The sequence below is a fragment of the Clytia hemisphaerica genome, unplaced genomic scaffold, assembly GCF_902728285.1.
Source record: "Clytia hemisphaerica strain Z4C2 unplaced genomic scaffold, Clytia hemisphaerica genome assembly, whole genome shotgun sequence".
Lineage (NCBI taxonomy): Eukaryota > Metazoa > Cnidaria > Hydrozoa > Leptothecata > Clytiidae > Clytia > Clytia hemisphaerica.
In genome coordinates this window covers 218456-238654 of record NW_027103455.1, presented here as the reverse complement: position 1 = coordinate 238654, position 20199 = coordinate 218456, and the positions used below count along the sequence as shown (strand labels likewise).

Sequence of the window (20199 nt, the reverse complement as noted above, 5' to 3'; positions counted from 1 at the left end):
TTGGGTCAAAAGATTTAGAGGTGTCTATCTAGACCATAAAAGGTATCTTTAAGTCAAATATAAAAAACATCTGATAATTCCTTTAAGGTTTGTTATCCAATTTCTTTGTAGAGATTGTTCAACAAGAAGCGAAGGATTCGGGTCTGCCGTTTACACCAAACTTTAACTCGACGCGTGGTTTCCACATGCAGTTAACGATGTCTGGTCGAAACATAACCGCTGATCAATTGCCACCCAAATATGTGAAAGTGTTACAGAATAGAAACGTCTTGAGTTGTACCACTGAGGATTTGGTGAGTTTGGTTTTGACTAGTTCGTCTAATTTTTAGACGCCCAAACTTCTTTAACCCTATTCAACCTAGGCTTTTAGGGGCGGTTCAGAACTAGGGGGGGGGGGGCTTTTCCTGTACCACCCCTTAACTTTTGATCTAGTCGGTCTTTTTGGATGAAATTTGGCACACAAGATCCTTGTCATGTAAGCTAACTTTTGACAAAAAATTTTTTTGATGACGTCAGTCGTCATGCCCAAAGTGAGCAAAAACCGAAAATTTCCTTTGTTCTTATGAATAGCTATTGTATTTAAACAAAGGCTCTAGAAAAAAGTTGCCTGAGTTTAAAATATTTAGGTGTCAATTTATTTTCATTTTGAAGCTAAATAAAAGTTAAGAATATACAGAAAATTTCACGGCAAAAGCTCTATTATTTCAGGAACTATTACCAATAGTTTGACCTCCGAACAGAAAGAGCCCCCCCCCCCCTAGGCCGAATAGGGTTAATGTAGTTCAAAAAATCGCAAATGTAATATAATGCATCTATTCCAACATCCAGTATATATGTGAATATTACTTACTCCAGTTCTCCAAAAGTACAAATTTGTACTCTTAAGTTTTGAATTATTTCGAAAAGACTTGAATTAAAGTTTGTTTAGGTCAAATTTTCTAGTAATAGACCAAACTGGTCATATTTTAATGTATGTGTATGACTTGAAGTGTGAGCAGAGTATGCCACCATATGGTGCTATGAAGTTGATAGATTATAGTGTGCCATTTTTATTTCGAAATCAAGATTCTAATTTTATTTTTGTTTTCAATTTTCAGATCAAGCTGAATAGTAAGTGAGACCAAGTTTATTTGATATCTAGTAAGTAAGTCTGCGACGGGAGTCGGAGGCGGCCCGAAGGCTTCTCTTTCGATAGCTATCTACCCGAAGGTAAGGGAGGGCGCCACTCTTTCTCTCTGGATTGCTCCACTTACCCTTGATCCTTCTTTTAATTGCTGAGCATCATGCAGAGAAGCATCAAGTACTATTTTGAGAATCTTTTGGTATGACCCGGCTTGGGGTTGAACCCACGACCTTGCGCACCCTAGTCGAGTGCGCTACCACTGTACCACGGTTACTGTAGTACCTAGTAATTAATATCTAGTCAGGTAGTACAAAGAAAACATTGTGTTGTTAGATAAGTCAAACGGAGATATGTTTTACATAAAGAGCTGATAATATAATGTTGCATTACTGTTTCTTTCTTAGTTGTGTTTGTGTGATTGATGATCCAATGTTAAACACACTATCATTTGATTTTGTTTTTTTTAGCACGTCTAGATGAGTCCTTGGAAGAAATTTATTTCCTATCAAACTTGTAGGTTACATTTCTTTCCACATCTTTTAATCTTTTAAAAGTAAAATTAATATTTAACGTTAAAATTCTAGTCATTTTTGGCAATACCAAGCCTCTGCAAGCATAAGTAGGAGGAAGAGAGAAGATCCATAACAAGTTATCTCCGGTTTTTGGTACTTACTACATGTTTTAGAAATGTGTCTGTCTCACAGCTCCGGTGGGATTTTTTTCCTTAGTGGGGATAATAATTCCTTTTCAAAATCCAATGGGGATAGAAATTCTATTGCTTCAAGCGTAAAAAATCCAGTGGGAATGGTTTCGGAGTACAATTTTCAAACATTGAATGTTGAATGGGGATGAAATTAAAGTCAATCTCCCAGTGGGGCTGAAATTCTAGGGTAATTTCCCACCGGGGACGAAATTTTTGCCAAATTTTCCAATGGAGCTGGGGTCCCAGCGGGTCTGTAACACAGGGATGTGTCTAAGCAGTTTTAATGAAATTCCAAGCCCCCCCCCCCTTTGGAGCTTATTTATTTAACCAATTCAACATTTTTCTCATTTTTAGGGTGCTTAGTGAAATGCTAGAAAAAGTTCGAGAATACATTGGATGTCTTCATAAACTAGCGGAATGTGTTTCCATGCTTGATTTGTTAGTCTCGTTTGCGCATGCGTGCACATTGTCAAATTATGGTATGATTTATTTTACATGCCTCTTAAATAATACAAAATTAAAGTGGTAAGTATTCATAAAAGGGTCATAATAATCAACATTCCCTGAAACACTAAGGCCTAGATTCTTTTAACAAAGGATATTTTACGATGTTAGCTATTAACTTATGCTTAGTGTTTAAACTCTTGGTTTGAGACTTTCTTTGGCAATTTGCGACTTATATTGTGCTTAACCTGTTCTTTTCAGGGCGAACTTCTGGCTTTTTACTCTAAATTCTTGCTAAAAACTCTGCAATTCCGAAAAGACTTATGTTATATTGTCCTTAAATTGTCCTTATTTGTTGAAGATCTGAGCCTCACATTTCTAAAAATTGTTTTTATAAAAAATGAGTACCTATAACTTTCTGGAAAAGGTCCTTTCTTTCATCACTCCTGCTGACACACAGGTTCGTCCATAAGGCGAGACCAATTTGATTAGTTGTTTTACAGGCCCGATCAACCCTGAAATTTCAAAATCGAAATAAAAATAAAATTTAATCTCATGGTATGTTTTTATTTTCATTGCTTTACAGACTGTCAAATTTTCAAATTTTGGCAGTTTTTCAAAGGTTTCGAGGTTGCTCAATTTTTCATTTTATCCATGAATTCGAGCTTTTTGTGTCTTTTTAACTTCTTTTTCGCATTTTTGTCAAGATGTAGTAGTTTTTGCTGGGTTTTTAGGAGATTTTATAGGTGAAATTCTACTTTTATTTTTATTTTTTCGCCGACCGACCCTTTTTTGGGCAGCTATGCCCGTAAAACAACAAATTAAATTAGCTTCGCCTAACTATATGGATGTTATAGCCGTTAGATGAACGTCGTTATAACATTTTTGTGCCAGCTTGGGGTTTGGACTTGCCATAACTGAGCCGTTTGGTCTTCCTTTTCAGTGCGACCAGAGTTTACAGACACGTTGGCAATTAAAGAAGGACGCCATCCCATTCTTGATAAAATTTCTACGGATAAACAGCTCATCGGAAATGATGTTGTAAGTAAAGTTTGTTTCAAAGTAACCGAGATCTCTGCATAGACAGACTTAGTATGTGAATTAAAAATGTTCTTTTTTTATGATATACAAAGAAAAAGTGCGAATTTCCAAGAACTTTTTCTCGCTCACTTTCCGAAAGAGGAAAATTGTTCTTTCTTTTGTTTGAAAATGCTGTAGAAGCAAATGGTGAGACACGTTAAATCATGTCCTTTAATCTACCCACCAATAGACGATATCGGCTTTCCGAATTCTCCCCGAATGATTACCAATGATGCATTGCGCGGAAAGTCAATATCGTCCGTGAATTTTTTTGCGCAATGCATCATGGGTAATCATTCGGGTAGAATTCGGAAAGCCGATATCACCAATTTCTTAGAAATAAAACCGTTAAACTTACAGCTTTTAATTCAAAAAATAACATTATGTATTTGATTTTTGTGACTTTCAGTTCGCATCTGATCAATCAAATTTCACAATTATTACTGGTCCAAACATGGTAAGAAAGATAAACTTGGTTTTAAGGGTTATGTAGCTTAAGCACTGACGGAAAAAGATTACGAATCGATTTGGTTCAAGAATACTACTTAGAAGTACTTTTTTATAAGACTATCTTCTATAAGAATATCACGGTGAAATTTGGCCAAATCGTAAGAATACCCTAAGAATACCCTCTAGGGTGAATTTCACAGAATGTGATAAGAATACAGTCATTTTGTATTTGGTTAACAGAAAAAACTGCTTCCTTTGTTAGAGATAAATTGAAACTTTGAGGAAGAAATGTAATTTTAACCCATATGTTCACTCAAAACTCTCAAATTGATCATTCTCATGTTTGTAAAAAAATCAAGTCTCAAAAAGAATATTTCACCCTCAATTTTTGCACTTTCTTAAGAATACTTGACTCTCAACCAAAGTACACTACCCTTATAAAAAAGTGTGTAAAGCCTGATATATACGGACGAGGTTGGTTGAAGTCAAGATTTTTTGAAAGCTGAGAGAAGGGTCCTTGATATAGCAAAGTAAACTTATATCTAAAAAATAAACTAAGAGGATGATTAGAATCAAGCTCGTCCCCAGGCCCAATCTCTTTTTTAGCATCCAAATGAAAACGGCAAAGATGGTTGCCCTGTGATCGTTATAATCGTTAGGGGTACAATATTAATTCTTCAATTGACAATATCCAGATAAAGCCTGTACGAGGGCCGGTTTACTGTAGATAAATTTTGTAAGTAATAGATTTTGATAACCTACGCGCTATCTTTCTTCTTTATTTCAGAGTGGTAAATCGACTTACCTAAGACAGATTGCACTTCTCCAAATCATGGCACAGTGTGGTTCGTTTGTGCCCGCGGCTTACGCTTCTTTCCGCCTGTGTAAACAAGTCTTTGTTCGAATTGGTAGTGATGATGACATTGAAACCAATTGCTCCACTTTTAAACTCGAGGTAATATTTTTATACTGATTTGATGTATACTACACCTTTATCCAAGAGTTGAGCAGTAAAGCCCGAAAGACTCTTTCGCTTTTTGATATATGAGATGATAAGTGACCCGGCAAACACATTTTTTTTTTGCTTTACTAAATCATGCAGCAAACTCATGCAACTAAAGGCAAACCTTTTCCGTGATAATCAAGGTATTAAACTGTCTACTAAAAAAGGATTTCCCATGTAAAGTCTCTTTACCAGCCGACTGCGCCCGTAGGGATCAAATTTTCAAAATTTTCAAAATTTCCAAAAATACTTTTATTGGTATGCTCTTGTTACAAACCTTTGGATCGTCAGTGGTGTTATGATGGAGAGGCTTTTGGGACGCCCCCGGTCATTAGCCAGATTTAATGAATGCGATTTTTATCTTTTTAGATGAAAGAAATGCATTATATTTTACAGGTATTAAATTTTGTATATCGTTTTTTTAGTATTATTTTTGTTTTCAAGAAAATTCCAAAAGATTGAATCGGGTAAGATATTTCAACGTCTAAACTTTATTTTACATCTTCGATTTTTCAGAACATCACGGATAACTCACTGTTAATCATAGATGAATTAGGAAGAGGTAAGAGTTATTTGCTCGTAACTTGAGAATAGCGTATACCCGCAAAGCTAACTTACTATCTCTCTCTCTCTCTCTCTCTATACCATCTAATAGACATTAATATTGATTGTGATACCATGGAAGAATCTGTTGTAAAGAAATTTGTCTATAACAAAAAAGTTTATCAATGTTTTTGAATGATTGTACGAACCATCGAGTTCACGAACAAGAAAGAATTCTAATTGACGTCAGTTTTGAATGATTCAATTTTGACCTCTTTTTAAGAAAACCTCATTACTTTACAAAAAATTCATTTCAGACATTGAGATTTTCAGGAGTGCTCTGAATTAAGTCAGAGTTTAGCCAGACAAAACTTGAAATTGATAGCACAACTAGAGTCTACGTTAAAATTTGAAAATCAGGCAAAAATATAGAAATGTAGTGTTTCCGGAATGTGGGTGAAGGAAAAAAGCTCTCATGCAGCCGGCCGGAAAAATCTTTTTTTTGCTATTTTTGATAACTTAAGATCATTGAAATTAGAACTTTAAAGATAACATTTATGTAAAACAGTATGTAGTAAGCCTTCTGCTACTAACTACTAACAAAGTCTGCGGCCGGGTCAGAAAATTATTTTTTTTCACCCGGCTGGTTTCTGGAAACACTACATTTTTTTATTTTCGCCTTATGGAAAAATTTTTTGGACCACCCGTTATATGATGATTTCACGCAAAAAGTCAGGATTTCAAAAACTGATTAGAATTATGATGGGTGTATCGTTTATCTTTGCGGTTAAAAAATTGTTGCAGTAATTTATTGATCGGTCGAGGATCGTTCGAGTGTTTTTAATTACACCGTGGGTGCCTTACAAAGGTTTTCAACTTATTTCTAGGTACTGGAATAGCTGAAGGCGTAGGAATTTCTTACAGTATTTGTGAAAAACTCATTTCAACAAAGGTTTGTTTCTTACCTATATCTATGCGTACGTTTGCGTATTGTCCGATTGATTTTATCCACCTTGAAAATCCTCCCATTCACGCAAAATTTTAATGATCAAACTATAACTTTTTTCTGATAGCGGACTTCTAGCTTGAAGACTGAGTGAGACTCTAAAGTCATTCGTAAAGCTTGTGTTCTGCTCTACCGACTTAGCATTGTTTTCAATGACATGGATTCCTTGTTCGGGAATAGCCCTGGTTTTCGAACAAATCACTCAATTGAAGACTCTTCTTACTTAAGTCAACTAAAACAAGACGAGTTCGGTTGAGTGAAGTGAGTTTAGACTAATACCATCGTGCTACAGTTGTCTTTTGTACTAGGGATCTCTTTCGCAAATTAACGTCACTTTCAGAACTCGTTTATAAGTAGGAAAAGCTATTTTTACTTACAGTTCTGAAATCAATTATAATCCACCTTCTTTCAGGCATTTACATTCTTCGCCACTCACTTCCTGGAATTGTGCGATCTCTCAAATGTTTATCACAATGTTGAAAAGTAAATATCTTACTACAAAGACACAAAATTAGTAAAATAAATTTTTCTTAAATGTTAACAAAGCGATAGTGAAATATCTGGGGGTCCTTTTTTCGAAACTGATTGCTTCATCCATGTTAATGCGCAAGATAAAATTTAGGAATCTAACAGATATTTATATGAACTGGTTTGAAATTTATTCATTGAAATTTTTCACATTCTTCCATTTTTAGTTACCACATGGTAGTTCAGGTGAGGCTTTAGTCTATTGAATTTCAAAAAGATTCAGTCACAAAGCTGTCACTTATATATACATTTTAAAATCTTTTGGGCATAGAGTCAGCCTAGGGTTAAGGACTCAGGCAAAAATTAGGTCGCGCCCTGAGTTTTAAGTCCCCCCAAATTTTCATGAAATTTTTGGTAGCGGCCCGGGCTTTCGACCCTCGACACTTTTAAAGGTTTGTCCCACGAAAATAGAGTTATTCAATATATATTGTGTTGCAGTTTGAAGGTTAAAAGATAAAATATTTTGCTGACTTTATATTAAAATATAGTGCCGCAGGGGAAAATTTTCAGCATCATGAGCAATTGAAGCCAACCATTAAGTGTTTTCACTGCACGTTAAAGGAAGAGAATTCAGCCCCCCCCCTCCCGAGTACATTAGCCCCCCCCCCCCCCAAATATTTGAAACATCTTTAGCCCCCACCTTTCTTTAACTAGGACTAACGGGGATTTTGAAATTTGGCAGAATTTGCTAGGGGGTATACAAATTTCATGGGGGGGGGGCACTCAAAGTAAATGACCTACCATACGTGCGGCCCTTAAGTGTATATTTTCCAAGCTTCCCATAGTGCACTGTAAGGATGGTAATGAGCAAAGATGAGAAAATATTTACTCCAAGGGTGTAAAATTTCGACCATATTTTGCCTTAAAATGGTCAAAAATGTTCAAGAAAAATTTTTCGCTCAAATTTGCACTGTAAGGGTGCGATTTCAAAGGCCTAATTTTGGGCCGCAAGTATGGTCGTTTTTGAATTGAGTCCCCCCCCCTCCTGGGAAATTTCCACATTCCCTGAGGATCATTATTCGAATCCCGTAATAATGATGAATTCTAATCATATGTATGTTACAGAAGTTAGAGGCCTTCGCAACAGGTGAAACGGCTCTTTCCCTCTAGAAAAGCCAATTATATATCGTATATTACTAACTCAATTATATGTCATGAATATTTTTCAGCATTTGTACAACGAAAACAAGAAAGAAGAAAAGTTAGCATATACACATACCATTACCAAAGAAAAAACTGACGAAATGCATTATGGTAGGCAAAATTCGATTAATTTTTGAACTGTGTCGAAGTTTAAAAGGCGGTTAAACACCCCTGTCTCACAGCCCCGTCTCTATTGAAATTCCATTTGGGATAAAAATTGTATTGTTCCAAGTAGAGCAAAGAAATCCAGTGGAGACGGTTTTGGAGTGCAATTTTTACATTGAGTTTCAAATTTGGATGAAAATGAAAGCCGATTTCCTAGTCGAGGCTGAAAACATCTTCCAGTGGGGCGGGGGGTCCCATTAGGTCTGTGAGACAGGGGTGTTTAAGTCCTTCATAGCCCGAGGTTGGTTATCACATTTCCTAACTTGTTAAAAGATTTTTTAAATAGTTGTCCACTTTAATAGCCTTGGAAGCTTTCCAGACGTCTCCAGTTTTGTAAGGACTTTCTCGACTTCAGGTCAATCGAAGACATCTACCAAGACTTTTCAAATTCTTAAAATTTCATCATTCGTATTACCTTTGATCCTTTCTTTTCACCTTTACAACATGATTATTCATATTTACATTTGATCTCTCGCGTCAATAGGAATTCAGTTAGCCGAGTTTTCAAACTTACCTGAGGAAATTATCGAAGTCGCGCGTACACTTGCTACTGAGAATGAGAGTGCTCCACTGCAGGTAACTTGAACATATTTTCTCATTCCGAAATCTAGCGGCCGTAGATCTTCCAGCTACGGTACGCAAGGTTGTTGGTTCAATCACTGATCGGATTATACCAAAGAATTCTTACTGAGTACAAAATGATACTTGATGCCTCTATACTCGATACTCAGCAGTTAAGGGAAGGGTCAAGGGTAAGTGGAGCATAATCCAGGGAGAAATAATGCCACCCTTTCCCAAGCTATCGAAATAGGATCGTTCGGGTCGTCTCCAACTGCGGACGCAGACTTGCTTACTTAAAGATATTGGACTTTGTTTGTTTTTTCAGGAGACAACAGAAGAAGGGAATTTACAAAAAGCAAAAATACGACTTGGATGCACGTTAAAGCAAGCTGCTAAGCATTCACAGTTAGATACAGATGCATTGAAACAATATCTTGAAGGTTTGAAAATGAGATTTTTAGAAGCACAGGGTGACCAATGAAGGTGACATCATTTGTACGTTCATTTGACATCTTCTTTGGATGTCAGAGACGTTAGATTATACTATGACGTTAGATGTTGTCTTGACGTTAATTAAATGACAGTCGGTATTATGTTGCCTTATTGTGATGCTGCAAACGTCTCATTAATTCAATATCGAATTCTAAACTGAATATAAAACACTTTAATGAAACTAACAGCTTATTCATTCGGTTTTCTTCATGTTTCTATGCTATCTCATATTTTTAAATCTGCAGCAAATAAAACAAACTATTTTTTCATACTGTTTTCTTTCGCCAGCCCTGAGCCGAAAATCTGGGTTTCTAATTTGTCAATGTGTAATGCTATCACCAAAGTCTGCGATTCCTCATAAAAAATAGTCAATTTTCAGGTTTTTTAATGGGTTAAGTTTGTGTGTTCTTCACAGTAGCAGGACCCACGTCATGAAATTGAAAGTGGGGGGGGGAGGGGCAATGAATATAGAGTCTATGGAGACGCAACTTAAAATTTTTATTTTGCATAAAAATAGTAAATTTTCAGGTTTTTTAATGGGTTGAGTTTGTGTATTCTTCAGAGTGTAGTTGCTACGTGCTAAATATAATTTTCAGTTTCTGCTGACGAGTTTACTTTTGTTTGCCTTCACTGATTACTTTTCTCTGTCGCAAATATTTAATCAAAAGTTGGCTTCGAATAGCATTTATGCAACAAACGTGACCAAAATCTGTTCAAATTTACAATAAATTATGTGTTGCATTAAAAGATTAATATTGCTAAATCAACTATCAGTTTTTTTACTAGAGAATTTATTTTTCTGTATTGTTATAACACATTGTTAGAGGTATAAAAGTGACTTAAATTAATCAAAACCCGATGCTTTAGCATACGAATGACCTAGATGTTGAGTCAAAGTTCGAAGATCGAACATTAAAAAGCTAAATTTTCCGAAAGTAGTGACTGCATACATAGTCACAGCACTATTTGTTCAAAATTCTAGTCAATTTTTCAAATGTTTAGTATAAGCTTTATAAATGTTTCGATCTTTTAAGGCACCATTTCCTGGTTTATAGGCCTTACTTATCATTAGCCTTGTGTTATCACCTATACGAATTTGAATACAAAATTTTTAGCTCAGAGATTAAAATGATTTTTATTTTTTCCGACTAAATGTATCAATATTTGAACAATTTCTACAATTTCAAAATTAATTTTAATAATATTAAGCAATAAATACAAACAAAAAAAAAACAAAAAAATTCCCATATTAAATACAAGTGAATACAATTTAAAGTTATTCCCCATTTTTTTAAATTAAGTAGATTAAATGAACACTAGAACAGCATTTTAGCTTGGTGGGCTCATATTTTGCGACTCTGTTGGCAATTCAAAGTTATGTACCAATAATTTATTATACTCCACGACTGATTTGACACTTTCGAAAGACACAGAGGATCCGATATACCACATATTGTATTTTCCTTGCATCTCCAAGATTCTCCATAAGATGCCCCTTGATAAATCTTTGATGTTATACCGAGGGAAATATCTCCAAGTCTTCATCACCACTAGATTGATCTTCGTTGCGCCGATATCACGTAAAGCCTTCAACAATTTACGTCGCAATCGGAATCGTGAGGGTCGGCGATCATTCATTTGATATGTGACCGTAGTGCGAATCGGGGAATCATCATTACCCGATTTAAATTTCCCCGATTGATAATCGGGGCCTGTGTAATTCCGAATAGCAGCATATGAATCACGTTGTCCCCATATCGCACCTTGACGTCTTTTGTTGATATTATCTACCCAATAATCAATAGGAGATGGTCCTTTTTTTGCACCGAGTGTGTCAACTAAAGCTGTTGTAAACCAAGTTGGTCTTGTACGAGAGAAGTAGTACGCTTCATCTTTACGGCAATCCCAGTACCGGAGACTTGTTTTCATTTCCGGACTCCAAATTATAAAATCATAGCGATCCCATGTTCGGGGTCCTTTTTTCCCAACCTTGTTTTTAATAAAGATGTCATTCTCACTTCGTCGAATTTTGATTATATTTACGTTGTATTTGATGTTAAGGCCCTCTTTCTCGATAATGTTTTTCCAGAGGTTTTGGAAACCGTTTCTCAGCATGTAGAATCCTAAGAAAAGAAAGTATTGTAACATTTTTATTTCTATTTCAGTATTGCAAAGAAATTGACTGTTGACGTGCTTCAAAACGATTTCGCTACAATTATTCATCAGGAAGGAAATTATTGAACATTACTAATCCGCCCTGCTCTTAGTGTGGTAGAATTAGCTAAAAAAACCTACTTGCCTTAAAAAAGAATAGTTGGTTAAAAGCTTAATCCTAATGGAAGGTCTGCCCGAACCAGGTATTTTTATCTTATGATACGAGCACCACATGATGTCAAAATTTCTACAGTTTGCCCAGAACAAAGCGAAACAGAATTTTCTAAAAATCCAGAAAAATCCTCATAGTTAATATGGATTTTATGATTTGATAAAATATTTTAAAAAGAAATTTTATCTTATTTCAATTGTTGTTCTAAATTCAGATGACCAGTTTTTTCTAATTTTACTTTTATAAAACCTGTATTATTTTTTTCGGACACATTAAAGATTTCCGAAGGGCAAAAGAAGGTAGAGAAAAGCTAAAATTTGACAAACCTCCAATATTGTCACCAGATAGTCTTTTCAAAAGGACACCCATCATTTTTGGTGTGTTCCATGTCATTCCGTACATTGTTGGAATCTCCTCAAGTCGTCCATAACCTTGCACGGAATTACTAGCGTACAAGAGTGGTTTCAATAATTGAAGATTTTCATCGTCAAGAAATTCTTCAAAAGTTTTATCAACTCTCTCTTTGTCCTGTATGAGTGAATAGTATACATGAATGACAACAATAAAAGTTAAATTTCCTGTTTGAGCTTTTGTTGCTGTTGCTTTGTGTTGAAAATATGCAGTTCAGTTGCCGACAGTTTCAAGATAAAAGCCTAAAACAATTTCATAGCCCACGCAAGAATTAACCTTTTGATATTCTGTTGTTCAAAAGGAGAGACCTCATTCAACTGCTAAATCGAAATAGAGTAATCTAAGGGAACTAAGTACGAGTATTTACCTTTGGTTCGACCAGCTCTGGCAGATGTTCACCATCATAGACACCAAACAGTTCACGATGAATTCTTATATAGCCTGAGATGGCATCAAAAAAACCTTTCTTAATGACAGTTATATTTGTAGTCTTCAGGTGCTGGATGGCGTAACGAAAAATATAGCTTTTATAGTCTGCAGGCTCTTTCCCATCAAGCCATATTGATGCAGGTGGGAAATGAACTAAATCGCCGGGTGCATACTCATTCACTAAGGAGATTATATTATCTTCATAATCAGGCTGTAAATAGACAGTACCCATCTCATGAGGAGCCCCACGTCTTTCTATTGTCCATGATTTACCACCAAAATCGTTCGATCTTTCAAGGATCGTTACATCAGTAAATTTCAACTTCTTTAACAATAGTGCCATGTGAATACCGGATGGTCCAGCTCCTATAATGGCTATCCGGTCATTGAGTGATTTCGGTCCTGGTATCTTGAAATTCAATTTACGTTGAGCGTTCGATAATTTATGCAATGCGCAAAATAACGCCATCAAAGTTATTGTTGTCAATTTCATTTTTTCTTGACTTTGTCACTAAAATCCAAATAAAAGTAGTGGTCAAAGAATTTAGAAGAAAACTGTTTTTACTTCGGGTTTTTCCTTCTTTAGTTATGGGAAATGTATAAGAAACGTCGTACCTTCCCTAGTCTGTACACAAACCCGATATCTACGGCTAATTTGAAAATTCATTGCCGTAGAGATACGCTACGATAATCGTGAGATACATTTTGGTACAGAGTACACTTTCCCTCGTAAATCCACAATTCTACAAATATATAAAGCGAAAGCTAAAAATAAACAACTCTTTCAACCATTGGTTAACATCTGGTCATAAATCATAAAGAAGTACATCACCTTCCCTTCATAAAGTTTTACATCCATGCAATTTTTTTCTTCGATAGTTAATCGTGAGGTAATATTTGTCTAACGCTTTGACGCCCACGATTCAATTGCTAATCAAACATGTAGTATCAAAAAAGAAGTTTTCATTTCTGAAAGTAGTTTCCATATTGAGAAAATTCAACTAACCCCTAATACTAATATCTAACTCCAATTTTCTAGAGTTCTGCTCTTCTGAATATGTTCAAACTTCGGGTAGAATTACAATTTTATTAAAAAATAGTACGTGGCTAAAATGTTCCTCGTGGCTCCAGGGGACCACCAACCCCACCCCCCCCTAGTCTATTCGAAAAGTTTTAAACCAGTTATGATAGAACAGAAAGGTTGAGTGTGAGTGGTGGTCTTAAATTTGTTTCTAAAGTTTAGAAAATAACTTCTTATTGAACACTGTATTTATTATAGTCTTTGAAATTTTCGTATTAAAAAAGTTCATACCTAGATATTATGGTCTTGACTCTGAATTAAACCCCCTTCTTCACAGACCCGTTAGGATTTTTTCAGTCAGTGGAGTTAAAAAAACGGACTGAAACTCGATGGGGATTGATATTCCCATATTTTTTATGGCTGGGGATTGAAATTCTTTTGTTTTCAAGTCAGAAAATTCAGCGGGGATGGGGAAAATAGCATATTCTTTTGCAGTGAGGCTTGGTTTATTCGATTTTTTTTCAGTGGGGACAAAAAGTGGAGGATGATTTTCCACCGGTGACGATATTTTGGCCAATTTTCCATTGGGAATGGAAAAGTGGGTATGTGAGATGGGGGTGTTGAATTTGTATAAAGTTCTATAAATTGTCGAGCATTATTCAAAAAGTACATAAAAAAATCATTTGAGGAAATCTATGACAAATTATCGGTTCAGATATTAAAAAATTAAAAAATTTCAGACAAATACTTTTTTATTCTTCCGTTTTCAGTGTTGCCACAGCTTTAAAAACTTCCAACCCACTTATTGCCAAATTCCCTCTTTAGTATTACGACATCAAATATAAAACTTGACCTTGAAATTTTTCTGTGTGTTACACGTTTTTTTTTTAAGAAACATGAGGCTCAGAATGCCTAAAAATTAAGAAACATCTAAGAAACATGCTGAGGCTGAGAATAAGAAAATAAAATTTTTTAATTCGTTTTTTTTTTTAAGAACCTTCCAATCAAGGCAAAGTTCAAGAAAAATAGTTACATAACAGTTAGAAACATTTGAGAAAGTCAGAAAATCAGTATAGAAGATAGGAAAGTACCGTAGATTAGTCTATTAGGGGGCTATTAGACTATTGTATTATCGACATGCGTCTTTAAGCTTGACAAAGTTTAGAAACATGTCAGAAACATTTAAGGCTCAAAAGGCCGATTTCTTAAGAAACATTGAGGCTGCTTGGTAAAACTAGTTTCTTAAAAAAAACAAAAACGTCTATGTCACCCAAATTATTAGGCGATATCTATTTTCTGAATAAATTACCCCCGGAATATTTTGATCAAACGTCATGATAAAGGGACCCGTGGATCCTACGCAGGGGGATCATTGTTTATTTTTCTGTAAAGATTAGTGTAAAATGTGAGAACGGGACTAAAAACTTAGAACTTATTAATTTCTACCAAAATTTTACCAAAGAATACTTGTTACGAGGGTTCTATTGTATTTTCCGACCCTGTCTGTGGGCTTGAAAAATGTATCCGCCCTGCATTACGCCCCCGAACCATCCTGGGTCAATTCTTTTTTCATTCATGCCTACCGTGGTACCCAATTCGGGTGGGAATTCGATACGATTTGATATTCTCTCAGAATGTTACATAAGTAGAAGGTTTGATTGTTATTGCATCAGACTTCGTGACTTTTCTTAAACTGTTTGTTTATGTTCTTTCAACTTTTGATGAAGACTTAAACATTAACATTACTGTTAACAACGGACAATATTAATTTTCTTGCTCGCGTGAGGATGCAGTGAATAAAAACTTAACCGCATTTTGATTCATAAAGGCTAGCCTGGATATCCAGACCAAAACTATTTCACAGTCTAAAGTCTATTTCAAATTAGCTGGCAGTGTTTTTTCAAACCTCAATAACTTTCGACAGAATTTGAATTAGTTAGTGGTTTTGTGCTCGTTAAAAAGAAAATCCAGAGTGGAATATTATCAAAAAAGAAAACAATTTAAAAAATGGAAAAACAAAGATGAAAAATGAAGAAGAAGAAAATCAACTTTTTGTAGAATATTGCTATGATCTTCATTTTTGTATCAAAAACTCTTCAATCTTAGAAGGTCATAAATGCGAAAAATGATTTAAAAACTTTTCATTCAATCAAAAGTTACAGCTTAAAACTTTGCCCTGGTTGGTTTAAAATAGGGCTCTTTTTTGTTGTTTTTTGATGATTTTTGAAGTCAATCATTGATAAACTATATCTCTATATCTAGACTATATCTTTCGTTGGAATTTTTTTTTTTAATCTTTTCACATTAATGATGTTCTAAGATCAAAGAATCACTCGTGTGAAATTGATACTTATAGCACAATCATTGAAGAAGTTGATTTTCTTCTTCTTCATTTTCAATCTGCATTTTCCGATCTTATTTTGAGTTTTTTCTTTATGACAATATCCCACTCCATTTTGTCTTTTCAACGAGCAGAAAATCGCTACTTAATTCAAATTCTAGCAGAAGTTATTGAGGTTTGAAAACAACACTGTCAGCTAATTTGAAATAGACTTTAGTTTGTTAGATTTTTTTCTATCGTCCCGTCTAAAACTTTAGAACTTTGTATGCCGAGATAATTCTTACTTTTCTAAAATTTTGAGCTTGGAATGCCAGGCAACATCAAGGCCCATTCACCTTTTTAATAAAGTAATATACTAACCATAACTTTCATTAAGGTGCCACCGCAGCAAAACGAACACATAGAGTTAGATTTGCTTTCAAAAGGAATGATCTTTTTTGTTAAGAGTGACCTCTCATCTGAGACAAAATTCTTTCAAATGCTTACAAATGTGACAAGGGAGTGATTTACAGTCTACTTAGAGTGACATCCGTGCCTTCATAAGAATACGAGGCTGAAATTTGGCCAAAACCTAAAAACAAATTAAGCAGAATCTGAGCCTCAGATTTCAGAAATTACTGAGAAGTACAGGTTTCCATTTTCATTATTATTGACATTTAAGCCTGAAGAACTCATATGAAATTAAGAGCAGCCCAGCCAGAATCATATGACTTACTGGTTTTTCCTAAAAAGCGTATGTCGGAAGATACTCTTCATTTGTTATTTTACTAATGTACACTTTTAGCAACATAACTGTTCGAATACTTTGAGTAGAGTAATGAAGAGTGCTTAATAACTACTTGTGGTATAAAAAGGGAATTTCCCAGAAAAGGAAATTTCCTTAGATTCATTAACTCTCCAGGGATAAGAAAAAGACAAACTGAGATTTCAAAATGAGTAATCAGATCAAAAAGACTCCGGTTAAGTCTTTTTGATGATGATAAAACAATAGAGAGACCGTAATAAGAATGCTATCGTTAAGCGGAACTAAAATACTGAAAAACGCGCAAATGCAAACGCAAAATTATGAGATGTTTTCCCAACTTCCTTATGCGTAAAGCTATGAATGCCATCCTCGGTCGCTTTAGGCTCCCTGCGGTGGCAATAAGTTACCGCCAAAAATGTGTTGAAATAAAATCTTTAAAAAAGTCAAAAGTTCTAGGTCAATCCTATAGCCATTCCAATCTATGAGTCAAAACGTCTCAGCGTTCGAAACCTGTGAAGATACAAAACTAGCCTGGATATTCAACTCGCATTTTCCTAAGAAATTAGGTGTTTTAGAGTCCCCAAAGCCTCAAAATGTTCTTAACTTGTTCTTAACATTTTGGCCATCGAAGCCTTATATTCTTATTTATCGCATGACATGTAAAATATCTGCAATCTGATTGGTTACATTACAGTGCATAAACGTTGCACTGTTCGTTTTTATTTGCACTGTTCACTGTTGCGCTTCATTTATTGCACTGATCAATGCAACAGCTTCATTTTTTGACGTCAATTTCTTTGAGAAATAAAAAAAGAAAGTAGATTTTTCAAGTCTTGCGATAAACCAAACTCGTTCTTTTTTTTTTGCTGTTATTATCACTCGCTCGTGAAAATAAGGAGCAAAAAATAAAAGAACTCGAAAAATGAATCCCGTATTGCACTCTGCACTGTGCGATAACTAATACATAGTTTATTCTTATGAAAAACATGTATTCTCTACATCTACAGCTATACCTAAATTCATGTAAACCCAGGAGTTTCGTTAAACTTTCAAGCTTTCTAACGCAAAATATTTTTGGATTCACATTATTCTTCTTTCCGATTTTAAAATGGTGCCCAATGCAAATCGCTTTAGGAAAACCAGGCCGTAAACTAAAAATTTAAAACTTTTACCGCCTGGATAACGAGGCTTCTTCTAAACCTGAAAAATCCTCAGAACCTTGCCGATATATAAATACTCCTTTAGATTTTGAAGATATTTGCAACTTTGCAACTAAAAGGTTCAAGTTGTTGATGAGTTTTGTTTTGATCTCCGGAGTCAAGGTTGTTAACATTCAAAGAGTTTTGGAATTTTTAATTAGAAGTGGTTTCGAAAATCATTTCGATCTTAAAGTGTGAAAATTTTCATTTTGTAAAATCAACTTAAATTCGACTACCAATTTAGTCGGGTTTAACCGTAGCATACTAAGCCCACAGAGTATACTATGTCCCCTTAATGTATTGGGTCGTCGTTTTGCTGAAAAGTGTGCCGTGGTTAGGTAGGAAATCCTCATTGAGTTTAAAGCCGGAAGGGCTAGAGTAGAATCTCTAACCTTTCTCAGGCAAGAAAAAGTGAAGCCTTAAAAAATGTGCCGTATTTTTGACGACAGATTGGATCCAGCAATTCCTTTGTTTACAATTGATATTTTTATTTAAATTTAGCGGTAAATTTTAGTTTCAATCTGTCATTTGTGTAAAAACCAGGCGAGCCGCTCAAGGCCGCGCAACTTTGGTAGGATTTGTTGGCTTCAAATCCTACCTAGGAGATTCGATTCCAGCCCTTCGGGCTTATACTTACATTGGAAATCCTACCTAGGTCACGTGACATTACAATAGAATTTCAGCGTTTGACCATAGAGGTATAAAGAAAAACAGGAGTTGAATGAACAGGAAAGTTTTGTCTTTTGGGAATTGAGTCGTTAAAGTCAATTTTCGATTTCTTAATATGAAAATATATCAAAAGAAATTCGGAGCTCGGCAAACCGACTTGATATCCAGTGCTTTTTAGTAGAACTCGAGTTTGCTCTGAATATTCTTACTATCAGTATCGAATTTTTTAGCCTTCTAATATACGAAAATTAAATAAAACTTTGTTCACGAAACAAGTTTATGTTCAATTTCGTTATATACCCGTTAAATTTTGTTTTGTAAACATATTTTCTCAAGCCAGAAAATAAAAAGTTCTTCATAAGCACACACGATTTCAGACTCAATTTGTAGACATAAAGTCGCTGGAGAATTTTGGAGGAAAGTATCAAGTAATAAAGTTCACCTTAAAGAAAACATTGATCGAAAAATCTTATCATTTGATGAAGGATTGCCAAGTTTACAGGTCTTTTTTTAGTCCAAATATTTTCTTACGCGAATGTCAGAAACAATGAATCTCGTCTCATCTAATTTCTAAAGCTTAAATGAGCCAATAAGATTTCAACTATGGATAAAAGAGCTTATTAAAAATGCACGATATATATGAGTTTATAAGCATGCATACATAGTAACTTTTTTAATCGTAGGGCGAGCTTGGTTATAATAACATACTTCTCCTGTTTCTTTATACCTCCATGGTTTGACCAATCAGAAGCTTCGCAGATATTTCCAAAAATAAGAGCAACTATATTTCTTGCGATATTCACTTTTTTTTGCCTGCGATGGCTTAAAGCACGACATCTAACCCTTCGGGCTTTCATCGGGGGGGGGCTTTATAAATCTATGGGTAAATTATGCTTCTGAATTTGTTCCTTATTTGAAAAAAAATTAATACCTTTTCAAATTCAAAATTCTCCAAAGTGTTATTCTTAAATCTAAAAGACAAACACTGACTGCTTTCTATCCTCTATTGAGCCAAACATTATTCCTTGTTTTGCACTGACTGATTCTTATGATCCAACCCAGCTGGCACACAACGTTGTTTCAACGTTCATCTAACGTTCACAACGTCCATATAACGTTAGATGAACGTTAAAACAACGTTATGTGCCAGCTGGGAAACATATCACAATTTTGCAATTCACTCGTTTCGTTCCCCATACGAACACCTTTTGTGGATGTGACTGAGCAATACTTTTTGTATTACTTTTATATTACAATAGACTTTATCGGAGTTTTTGATTTTTCTATTGTAATACACTCGAAACAATCCCACAATGCATCGCTTTTTCAGAAAAATCAAAAACTCCGATAAGGTCTATTGAATTGCATTTTGGGACAAGAAAAGTCTTATTATCAGTTAATCAACCACGAAAGAAATTTCGTGTCACCACATACTGTAGCAGATAAATTTTTTTGCATTTTTATATCATGACCTAGATAATCTATGCCCCAGCGGTTTGCGCGAATGCATGGATGAGCTTTTTCACTTACGTGAATGCGTGAAAGTTAAAAAAAATTGTGTGAATTTGGGAAAAAAGATTGCGTGATTGTACTGTCAAATTTTCAAGAATTTAAAATAAAGAAATTTTAAGGATTGAAAGTTTTCTCTCAATAGCATGAATAGAAGTCCCGCAAAAAAATTCCATCATTCACATGGCAAATTTCTGATAAAAACCTTACTTACTTTAGCCGTCCAAAAACATTTTTTCTTTAATAAGGGTTCTAACCCCCTTCAAACACTCTGGTGTCCGCCATCAAACATCTCCATAAGAATAAAC

General features: G+C 34.9%; 2 protein-coding genes across 2 annotated transcripts in view; one reads left to right on the top strand and one right to left on the bottom strand.

Moving 5' to 3' along the window:
• The window catches only part of LOC136798233 (mutS protein homolog 4-like), a 49379-nt gene extending 40057 nt beyond the window's left edge, over nt 1-9322 (top strand). Inside the window, exons 17-31 of the mRNA XM_067054810.1 lie at nt 112-293; nt 1098-1110; nt 1591-1636; nt 2181-2305; nt 3214-3311; nt 3760-3807; nt 4588-4755; nt 5173-5199; nt 5320-5365; nt 6234-6298; nt 6765-6835; nt 7048-7066; nt 8050-8134; nt 8673-8764; nt 9075-9322. Of these exons, the coding sequence (XP_066910911.1) occupies nt 112-293; nt 1098-1110; nt 1591-1636; nt 2181-2305; nt 3214-3311; nt 3760-3807; nt 4588-4755; nt 5173-5199; nt 5320-5365; nt 6234-6298; nt 6765-6835; nt 7048-7066; nt 8050-8134; nt 8673-8764; nt 9075-9230 (1241 nt within the window). The 3' untranslated portion in view covers nt 9231-9322. The remainder of the gene's footprint in view (nt 1-111; nt 294-1097; nt 1111-1590; nt 1637-2180; nt 2306-3213; nt 3312-3759; nt 3808-4587; nt 4756-5172; nt 5200-5319; nt 5366-6233; nt 6299-6764; nt 6836-7047; nt 7067-8049; nt 8135-8672; nt 8765-9074) is intronic.
• A 1027-nt stretch (nt 9323-10349) lies between these two features.
• On the bottom strand, nt 10350-20165 carry LOC136798234 (uncharacterized). The gene is made up of 4 exons (XM_067054812.1): nt 20106-20165; nt 12346-12918; nt 11894-12095; nt 10350-11364 (listed from the first exon to the last, which is right to left on the bottom strand). Exons 2-4 carry the CDS (start codon nt 12898-12900, stop codon nt 10571-10573), a joined length of 1551 nt encoding a protein of 516 aa, XP_066910913.1. The 5' UTR covers nt 12901-12918; nt 20106-20165; the 3' UTR covers nt 10350-10570.
• Nucleotides 20166-20199: the final 34 nt, after the last annotated feature.